Source organism: Nannobrachium achirus (assembly GCF_963921795.1).
Source record: "Nannobrachium achirus genome assembly, chromosome: 1".
Classification (NCBI taxonomy): domain Eukaryota; kingdom Metazoa; phylum Chordata; class Actinopteri; order Myctophiformes; family Myctophidae; genus Nannobrachium; species Nannobrachium achirus.
The window spans coordinates 65,953,808-65,965,201 of record NC_137810.1 but is presented as its reverse complement, the minus strand read 5'-3'; the positions used below and the strand labels follow the sequence as shown (position 1 = coordinate 65,965,201).

Sequence of the window (11,394 nt, the reverse complement as noted above, 5' to 3'; positions counted from 1 at the left end):
TTTTAATTTCCAAAATGACAATAGTGTACTGAAACAGTAAACTTAACTGGGAATTACATAATAATAATAAAAAATAAAATAAAACAACAACCCCCAATATTTCTAAATGACCCCAAGCATTATTTTCTTGTATTATATCCTTTAAAAATAAACATTCCTATCTCTGCATATCAGACATATCGGCCGGTACCGATATATCTGTGGCAGGCCAATATCGGCTGACCAGTATCGGTCGCGCTCTAATGTGAACAACAAATATTTAACTCTTAAATTATTCTTACTACTATTACTACTACTGCTAATACTACTTTACTATTACTACTACTACTTCTACTACTACTACTACTACTACTACTACTACTACTAGCCTACTACTACTGCTACTACTGCTACTGCTACTTCTAGTGTGTACATCTCTCTTCGTCCCCCAGTCATCTGAGCTTGGCCCTGATGTTTATTGAGGGGCGAGAGAGGAAGTTTAAAGCAGGGTACACTGGTAAGCACAGCACTGCCTCTCCCTCTCCTCCTGTGGGGCCTTTAACACCGGCAAAGAACCGGTTCTGGTTCTTTCTCCCGCCTATGGGACGAACCAGAGGTGAGCTTTTCCACCGAGAACCGGAGTTGGTTCCGAACCGTAAAAGTTGCTTCCGAACGAGAACCACAAAATCCTTGGTGTTTCTGGTTCAATCATGGTTAAATCTGGTGGAAACACAAGCCGGTTCGCAAGAACAAACCAAGGTTCCAAGAAAGTTGAACCGGCACTGGTTCTGGAACCGTTTCTTTGCCGGTGGAAAATGCCCCTGTGTGTGTGCGTGTGCGGGTGTGTATGTGTATGTGTATGTGTATGAGTATGCGTGTGTGTTAGTGTCGCACAGCACAATAAGACACGCGTTGCGCCATAGCTGTTCACAATCATACGTTTACAGGGGTGAAGGCCAACGGGCGGTCATCAGTGTCTAACACCATGAGGCCAGTAAGAACCCATAAGGGTCCATTTTATAACTCTTTAACTCTGAGAGTGTCATAGTGAGTTTAATCTGATCCCGGGCCTTACTTAACACACTGTCAAGTCCTGAGTGGATTTGAGTGTGCACAGTGCTGCTTCGTTGCACCGCCAACGCACAACTCCCAGACTGGATTGTAGTCACAATCAACTATTATGAAGGTTACATTTTGCACCCTTATTAGCCTTAAAGCACTCTGAATTACATTCTACATAGAGGTATATAAACCAAGTTTATTATTATCAATATTAACTTATTTTAGCTTCAAACGTACTCGTCTTGCGTAGCCAGATGATCAGAGATCAGACGCGCACACACCCACCCACCCACACAACCACAGTCTATTGGCCGCTGTGCAGCTCCATTGGAGCAGCTCTTCAGCAGTGGGTTACATGGTGGCCATTTCGTTCCACACTGTCATAATGTTTTTCCTGCCAGTCCGGGGAATAAAACCAGGAAGCTTTTGGTAACAACTGTGCTTCTCTAACAAACGCAGTTAGTTTTTAAATTAATAAAATTGTTGCCACCCAATTTTAGCCCATTCATTGAATTTAGATATCAGGAGAAGATCCCCGACTCTCTGGCTACGCGAGACTGAAGCCGGCTACGTAGGACTTAGTTTTTTCGGAAAAAGGCTTCTGATCTGAGGAAAGTTCAGAGAGGGCGAAAGTGTTTTTTTACTGTCTCAAAACTCAGTTCTGAGTTCTGAATGCCAGACCCCAACCACTCTAATGATCTGCCCTTATACTGTAGCTCAATGAATCTGCCTAGCAACACTGTGGCTTGCTCAGTCCGAGTGGCTCAGATCCACTGAAGCATTGCCCAGTGCTGGAACTGATAGTTTTACAGCCTGGACCTTCCTCTGAAGTGCTCTGTCATGGAGGTATGGTTGCCATTTCTTGCAACAGGTGGTGTTTATGCCTGGTCACTCAGAGAGGCATTACAGATGTGTTTGCACCTCCTGGGAGGTTGGATCATGAGACTAGTATCTCCTTATCCTAGCCTCCTCAGACTAGTGAGACTAGTACACTCCTAGCATCCTCAGAGTGAGACTAGTACACTCCTAGCATCCTCAGAGTGAGACTAGTACACTCCTAGCATCCTCAGAGTGAGACTAGTACACTCCTAGCCTCCTCAGAGTGAGACTAGTACACTCCTAGCATCCTCAGAGTGAGACTAGGACTAGTACACTCCTAGCATCCTCAGAGTGAGACTAGTACACTCCTAGCATCCTCAGAGTGAGACTAGTACACTCCTAGCCTCCTCAGAGTGAGATTAGTACCTCCTAATCTCCTCAGAGTGAGACTAGTACCTCATAATCTCCTCAGAGTGAGACTAGTACACTCCTAGCATCCTCAGAGTGAGACTAGTACACTCCTAGCATCCTCAGAGTGAGACTAGTACACTCCTAGCCTCCTCAGAGTGAGACTAGTACACTCCTAGCCTCCTCAGAGTGAGATTAGTACCTCCTAGCCTCCTCAGAGTGAGACTAGTCACTCCTAGCCTCCTCAGAGTGAGACTAGTACACTCCTAGCCTCCTCAGAGTGAGACTAGTACACTCATAGCCTCCTCAGAGTGAGACTAGTACCTCCTAGCCTCCTCAGAGTGAGACTAGTCACTCCTAGCCTCCTCAGAGTGAGACTAGTACCTCATAATCTCCTAACCTACGAAACCAACGTCACTGTTTTCACTGCTGGCAGAATTAAGTCTTGGTCTGAGTGCGGAAACAAAACTAGATTGACTGACCATCTTATCAATCACACTGTCTGAAATTTCTTCAGCTCAATTTCGTCATTTCTTACTTACCCTGTAGAAGGTTGAAGTTTGTAGCCGACTTAGAAGCCAACCAAAAGTAATATTTGCTCTCAACAGAGTCCACACATACATACTCACACTTCACGTTCAAGTTGGAGACGGACCAACATGGCTAGTATGTTGTTTGTTTTGCGGTAATATGTTACACAGTAAGAACATGAGACACTAATACAATGATCAAAGATGGCCGATGTTGGCATCAGGTAGAGAGATACCTTGACCAGGGGTCAATGCTGCACCGTGGCTGCACACTGCTAATACAGTAGTAGTAGCTACTAGCTATAGAGGGAAAATATACCCAAGGGGAAAACATAGCTTAACTTACCTTACAATCCAATGCCATGTTATGGTATAGTTTTTTTGTGACAGTCTTATGTAGAGCTGTTGAGTTAAAAGCACATGCTTAGCGCTTATTACCTATCTTGTATCTCCAGGTGGAGTCATGTAGCTGTAGCCCATATATTAGCAGTGTTTCTTTCATCCGTGTGTGTGTGTGTGTGTGTGTGTGTGTGTGTGTGTGTGTGTGTGTGCGTGCGCGTGTGCGTGCGTGTGTGCGTACAACTGTGTATTATACGTGTGAGGGCCACATGTGGTAGAATTTAAGAAACAGACATTGTGAAGACAATTTCCCTGGTCGTCACAAGAGGAATGGTTGTTTTATGGGATGGAATTGAGCCTGATTTTTACATACATAGTTTCGTGGCAGTGTCGCGCACCGAAAATAGACAGTCAAGCTCACAATGCGTTGCGTTGCAGCGCGTCGTGGGATTTTCGACTGGCCATTTTCACCATTTAGGGTTAAAAATGTCACAAACAGAAAATGGCTTTCATCAAATTGTCATTGATTGATTGATTGAATTCTTTATTAGCAGTTTGCATAGGGAAAGACATGGCAGTACAGTTCAGATACAAAGGTCTGCTAATAGGATTTAAACCAGACAAAGCACTATTGCTTGTTTCCATTGGGGTCCTTTGTACTCAATTCACCATCTTAATAAGATGTCCTCACAAGTATAATAAACAAAAGCGCGTGCGTCTGCATGGGTGCCTGCGTGTGTGTGTGTATGTGTGTTTGTGCGTGTTTAGAGAGTGTATCTATCCTATTCCATATGCCAGACTATCTATTGCGTGTTGAGTTCTATGGGTTCGGTGTCGTGTGCAGTATCATTGACTGAAGTGTGCTATTTCCTGACAACGTGTCAGCCGACATAATAGGGTGTATGCGCAGCAGCCATTTTGGAGAGAAGTTGGGTCTTTTCTCACTTCCTTCAAAGGTGTTACCAATGATACTAATGAAGGCTCTGTTCCATTTCATGTATCACAGTGGTTCTCAAACATTTTATTTCAAGGACTCTCATAACTCTGAGAGCATACAAATGGAACCAAATGGACCCGTAAGGGTCCATTTGGTTCCATTTGTATGCTCTCAGAGTTACACACCTTTAAGGGGTCATTTGGAACCCCAACTGGACCACACTTTCAAACAGTGTTTCCAGTGAGCCAACATGAACAGTATCAGCACCCTCACTCTGTTTGACCGGAAATGGAACAGAGCCTTCATTAGTATCATTAGTAACACCTGTGAAGGAAGTGGGAAGAAACCCAACTTCTCTCCAAAATGGCTGCTGTGCATATAGCCTATTACATACGTAAACATAAATGCGTAGAGAAAAGCGATCACATGTAGAAAAAAAAGAAAAGAAAAACAACCATGGGAAACCTTTTGTGGATTTATCATTGAATATTATTACGAGGACGATGATCATTAAAAAGAGAAAAGAAAATACTGTAGTATAAACAATATATCCTGCCAAATTGTTACATAGAAATCACAGCGCACGTTTTCTGTGTGTGAAACCCCACCGTGTGTGTCTTCATATTGATGAAATAATAACGATAATATTATTATTGACGATGTCTTCATATGATTATTTTTTATTACGTGACTTTGTAAATGATAGAGCTTAGGACATTCTACTGGTGTTGAGCGTGGATTTATTTTTATGCTGTATTAAAATACCCTAGAGAGTTTATGTCAAACTTATCGGTGTCTTATACCTAACAGTCCTCCTGTACGAGGGAGAAGCACAAAGTGATTGTACAAAATATTGTGAATGTTTGTATATTATAGATGCAATTTAGTATAATAATGAATAAAAAAAAGAATCGCAATCTTTAACCACAGATTGTTCCGTTTTGTATTTTGTCTCAACAAAGCATCACTCTGTGTCATTTGAGGTTTCTGCGTTGGCTATTCGAAAATAGCAGATCTACAAGCTTGCAGCGTGTCACTTCGTGCCTCGCTGCGAGCCTGTACATCTGCTATTTTTGAAAATGTTTAAAGATTCTTTGAAAGTGTGAGAATTACTGATTTAGAATGCATTTGTAGAATGTGACTCTGGTCTTAATGGGGTGTACGCTGTTTTAACACGATCTACAAGCTCCCGCGTGAGCCTTTATATCAGCCAATTTGTTGTGGAGCGCAGGGCGGGAAAAAGAGGGGCCTGGTTTAGAGCCCTGCGGTACTCTGGTCCAGTGGTTCTCAACCTGTGGGTTGGGACCCCCAGGGGGGTCCCCAAATTATTTTGGGGGGTCCCCAGAGGATTAGCTTAACATGCAGCATTGTTTCCTCACTCAACAGTAAACAAACCAACATAAAGTTTAAGAGTATGGAGGGTATATGCACATTTCTAAAAGTGACAATTTAAGGACTTTTTAAAACCTCTAAAATGACAAATTAATCATTGGCCAAATTGTCAAATATTAGAGGTAGAATGTAGAACTCTTAGTGCTCGTCAGGGTGGGGGGTCCCCAGTTAAAATATGATTATTGTGGGGGTTGCAGCCTGAAAAGGTTGAGAACCACTGTTCAGGTCAATGAAATATATAGGTTTATGTGTCATCACTTCCACTTTACAATTTCACTATCCTGTAAGAATCCTCTCTCCTGACTGGATCAAACCTGAACATGATGAGTTCATCAGTAATACATAATAATATATTACATTACAATACAATACAATACATATTGGAATAAAGCTCCAAAGAAGGTGGCTGTGAGAGGATTCTACTATCACGATGTTCAAGGAGTTAAACTATGTCCACTTCTTTTTTAGAACAGGAATTGTTTTAGGTGAGTTTTGAGTTTGGGCAGGGAGTCGAGAACCTTGTCTTTTGGTACTGTAGGTCATATTGGTGGAACAGAGTATGTTTTATTATCCATGTTTGGGGGAAACAGGTAGGCCTTTCTGGGCAGTGGGCACTGCTGGTCCTCTGAGTATCTTAAAGACCAGACCCAGTGAGAGATATGCTGTACTATCTGTCTTCTACCTTGAGCCAACTCTGTATCATTCACACATCAACGTAATGGTTGTCAATAAATAAATGTAGGGATACTTTTTCAATCTATATGACACTATGTATAGAGGTGTAGCTCCATACATTGAGCTACTACACACATATAGTGCCATGTCACGGTGGTGTCATTGGAGTAAAGCGGGCTGAGTACAACTATTTTATTGGCCTAAAATATTGTCTATATACATACAGTCATGAATCCACCTGCTGACCGCCTGTCAGCATTGAGCAATTTCTTTTATAGGGGGTAAGAGTTTGGGAAAAAAAGGTAAAGGGGAAAAAATACCCCCCAAAACATCTGCTTTAAGTAGCATGTGAGGGGTCAAACTAGGGGTTTTTAATTTTTCAGAATCCATTGCCAGCATTTGTTTTGCATGAAAAACATTCCTTGGGCTAAAAACAGCCCCATAAACTATGGTTTAGTGATGAGTGATCACTTTTCACAGTTTTTTGGGGGGATGAGGTGGGGTATGACGTGGTATATCGTTTTTTTTTTATTGACCTAAAATGTTGTCTATATATAGGACTATACAGTCATGAATCCACCTGCTGTCCGCCTGTCAGCATTGAGCAATTTATTTTATGGGGGTAAAAGTGTGGGGCCCATTCACTTACTATACACTTATCCTATATATCATTTATAGTATAGTGTATAGTAAGTGAATGGGCCCAAACTTTTACCCCCATAAAAGAAATGCTCAATGCTGACAGGCGGTTAGCAGGTGGTTTCATGAATGTATAGTCCTATATATAGACAACATTTTAGGCCAATAAAAAAATATATATATCTTTACCTTATGTCATACTACAGTCAGCAAAGGCCTGTTGGGAGCCTGTTGGCAGCCGGACTAAGAGGAGACACTTCTTATTTTGGGCCCAAGCCAGCATCAGCACTATACTTGACTGACCTACTACACAAACCCAGGGTGCTTTTTTGCCCTGACTTCCCATTTCACCCTCCATCTTTGTACCATATTTATGTGACACGAGCCTGCACAAGCTTGAGATGAGTGCATCTTGAATTCCGGCCCTGGCAACAACGGCTACTTGGCCGATATGCGACTGCATTTTATTTTCCTTCTTTCTTTTCCTACCTTTTCTTTATTCTCCCCAAGTAGCCTTGGACACCCAAGACCATCACCACCACCTCAATAAGTGGCCCTTGCCATGTTTTCTTTATCTACTGTTTTTCCTTAACTTTATTTTATATTCAGATCAGATTCAGATTCACTTTATTTGTTGTCACTTAGATGCACTGGGTAGGCTACATACATGTAAAAATCTTACGCTTGGAAGCTCCAAATTTCAATAAAAACTTGATAATAAAAGCATGTAAAATAAAAGGACCTACAGTAAAAGTACTTAATAAACACATGGCAATAATATCAGTCCAATAAAGTGCAGAGTGCAAAGAGTTATTACACATTTCTCACTTTGCATTGAAAAGTCTGATGGCCTGAGGGAAAAAAGCTTTCCTCAGCCTGGTGCGCACAGCGCACCTTGAGGATCTTGTACCCTCTTTGACTTAAGAGGGGAGAAAAGTCCTGTGTGGGGGTGGGTGGTGTCTTCAATAATCCTCTTTGTCTGTTAATATTATTATTATTATTTTATTACACAATAATCAATAGTAACGTAAGCAGACTAGCCTGATTCGTTAAATGTAATATAAGTGTTTGAATTGATTGATTAAATACTTGATTAGCAGTTTGCACAGGGAAAGCACAGGACAGTGCAATCAGATGCAAGGTCTACTGATAGGATTTAATCCCAAGAAAGCAGTGTCATAAAACATTGTAAGGGCATAGATAGATAGATAGATAGATAGATAGATAGATAGATAGATAGATAGATAGTTTGATAGATAGATAGATAGATAGATAGATAGATAGTTTGATAGATAGATAGATAGATAGATAGATAGATAGATAGATAGATAGATAGATAGATAGATAGATAGATAGTTTGATAGATAGATAGATAGATAAACAGATAGATAGATAGATAGATAGATAGATAGATAGATAGATAGATAGATAGATAGATAGATAGAAAAAATCACATCATGGACAATACGGCTACATCTGCAGTGTAAGTGTATTATTCCTGTTATTAATTTTCACAAAAGGCAATAGGCCTACGTGTAAGTGTAAGTAAAGTAAAAATAGAAAAGATGATCAAATAAAATAAAATTAATAATTAAACCAATATTCCAAATAATTAATAATAATTTTCACACAAGGCAAAAGTACCCCATGTCCTCTTCAGAGGCCAAGCCTCGGACCAATCAGACGCTCCCTCTTTCAACCGAGGCATTAGATCGACCAATCGCGTGTGGCCTTGCAGACTTTGTTTTGACTACATGTTTAGACCGGGTTAGGTTGGATATAGAAAACTGCTCTACTTTCACCACGCTCTGTAGCTCTGTCACAATCAAAGGTGAGTTTATTAGCTTACTTGGCAATTAATCACATCTTTAATAAGCCGTCATTCATTGGAACATTTTAATAAGCGATCATTCATGTTGTTGAGTCTTATTGTGTGGACATTAGCCGGGCTAGCCGCTATCATAGCCTCTTCAAGCTAGTAATGAGCTTTACTTAACTCACTTATGTGTGATTTTGACTCCTCTGCAGATCGACTACAAGATCACTGTGAGCATGTAGATCTGCTATTATCAAAATGGCCTAAATGTGTATAGGGCAGATGTGAAATGGTTAATGTATGTTTTGTAATAATAGTCAAAATCTACAAAGTATAACATACATAACTAAAGTTTTCAAGTCATTGTAGTCGAGTAAAAGTACAGTATTTGTCTCTCAGATGTAGTGGAGTAGAAGTAAAAGTACTGGACATTGGAGATACTCAAGTGAGGTACAAATCAAATACCTCAGAATTGTAGGTTACCTAAGTACAGTATACTTAAGTAAATGTACAATGTGTGATTTTTACTCCTCTGGCACAGAGCTGTTGTTGAACCTGAATCGTGAAGATCAGCAGATAATAGTTGTCCCAGAGCGACACCAAGCCCTGCCTGCAAGACCAGTCAAGGTGGGTGGAGGAGAGAAGAAGCTAGAATAGATATACTGTGCCAATCCAGTGGTTCTCAACCCAGGGGAGGGGGGTCCCCAAATTATTTTAAGGGGGTCCCCAGATGATTAACTTAATGTGCAACGTTGTTTTCTCGCTCATCAGTAAACTAACCAACATAAAGTTTAAGAAAACAAAAAGCAGAACAGAGTAATAATAAATCGGTGTCAGCTAAATTCGCCTAAAAGGTACAGTATTTTCTGGACTATAAGGCGCACCTGACTATAAGGCGCACTGTCAATGAATGGTCTATTTTCAAACTGTTTTCATATATAAGGCGCACCTGACTATAAGGCGCACTGTAGTTTTTTGAGAAAATTAAAGGCTTTTAAGTGCGCCTTATAGTCCGGAAAATACGGTATTCGCCTAAACACATTTGGTCCTAGGGGGGAGTGTATTCCTCCAGTAGATCCAATGTATTAATTAGTAATAAAGCGCTTGTTAATACCTTTCATTGGTATTTATTTATAATGATGACAATATAATATAGCCACTTCCTACACTAAAGTAGCAGATCTACAAGGCAAGTTCAAACGCGTTGCATCGCGACATTCGCAAGGCTGCAAAATCTGCTATTTTCCGTGCGACACTCTTGTACAGCGAAATAGGGCATTCATTCATTTATGAAAAAACTAAGAGATGAAACATGGATGAGATATCTGCCCCACAGCGATGTATGCAATACCAGTGTTTCTCAACCTTTTTTCTGCATGGGCACACTTTTCATGTCCCAAGAATCCGTAGGCACACCAACATAATACGGGGGTGTAAATATCATCACTGTCAGGAAGAAACCTTGTATCTCCAAGTTTCATATTTGTGTGTTTCTTCGCAAAGTAAAGCCCTGCTTTTAATATCATACAAGGCTGTCGCTCAACAATAGTGAAAACAGCAGATCTACAACCACACAACTGTGCTTGTAGATTGGCTGTTTTCACTAGTTTAAATCATCTTTAAAATGATAAATACAATACTGGCTTTCAAGCAGTTTCAAGGGGCACACTTGACCCTTCTCACGGGCACACCAAAGGTCCCCAGGCACAGTGGTTGAGAAACACTGCAATAGACAACTCTACGCACAGCAGCCATTACTTTCTTCACAGGTCTTACCCCTTATACTGCGGTAATTAAGGCTCCGTTGTTACATTTAGTGTAACACAGTCGTTTTCAAACATTTAAATTGATAGGACCCTATAACTCTTGAGCGTGTGCAAATGAAACCAAATGAACCCATAAGGGTCCATTCATACTGAGTTAATCCATAAGGGGCCATTTGGACCCCCCCCCCCCCCCCCCCCCTCTCAAATGACCATGAGGGTCTCTGGACCACACTTTGAGACCCACTGGAGTAGCAGAGGGTGTTTCCACAGTGAGCCAACATGCACAATATCAGCACCCTGACTCTGTTTGACCAGAATGGAACAGAGCCTTCATTAGTGTCATTGGAAACACCTGTGAGAGAAATAAGGAAAAGGCCCAATTTCAAATTTCTTTCCAGTATGCCTGCTGCGCATAGAGCCCTATTTGTCAGTAAAGGTTTCAGTCAACCACTCCAGTGTGTTCTCCCCATGGGACTGATTGGTTTCAGCTGTTCCATCATTGTCTCCCACCGTACAGGAGATGCCTCAGACCAGCAAGTCGTTGAGTGTGTCCGGAGGATCGGCGGGGCAGGTGGCTGCACCGGACCAGGGGGAGCCTCCACCGCCACCTCCAGCCGAGCCCAGGGGTCCGGAGCTGGACAGGGTCTCTGAGCAGGAGGACCTGGGTGACCCCCAAATGACCAAGTCTCCCAGTGACCCCAAGAAGTACAGGTGAGACTCGTTAGTAGTTACATCACTTTTTTTCCCCTTCTTTTTTCATTTCACCCTTATTTATTCAGGGAAAGCCAATTTAGAGAAAGCTCTCTTTTCCAATGCATACTTGGCCCTGGTTGGTTCCTGTCGGCTTGAGAGCCATGAAATATGTGAATAACTGAGTGGGGCCAGACCCAGTCTGCCAAGGGCAATTTTTCTTTGCAGTGGCAGATTTGTCTGGATATGCGAGGCTAGCTGAGGTCAGCAGAGTGCTTTTAAAGGGTCATACCAGGTCTACGTTTTTGACTTCATACCAGTTCAGTGAGACACTTCAGCTCA

General features: G+C 41.6%; 1 protein-coding gene across 1 annotated transcript in view; it reads left to right on the top strand.

Annotated features, from left to right (window-relative positions):
* The first annotated feature begins 8,543 nt into the window (after positions 1-8,543).
* The window catches only part of LOC308293473 (nardilysin-like), a 65,816-nt gene continuing 62,965 nt past the window's right edge, over positions 8,544-11,394 (top strand). The window contains exons 1-3 of the mRNA XM_080736011.1: positions 8,544-8,611; positions 9,138-9,223; positions 10,880-11,073. Of these exons, the coding sequence (XP_080592137.1) occupies positions 10,883-11,073 (191 nt within the window). The 5' untranslated portion in view covers positions 8,544-8,611; positions 9,138-9,223; positions 10,880-10,882. The remainder of the gene's footprint in view (positions 8,612-9,137; positions 9,224-10,879; positions 11,074-11,394) is intronic.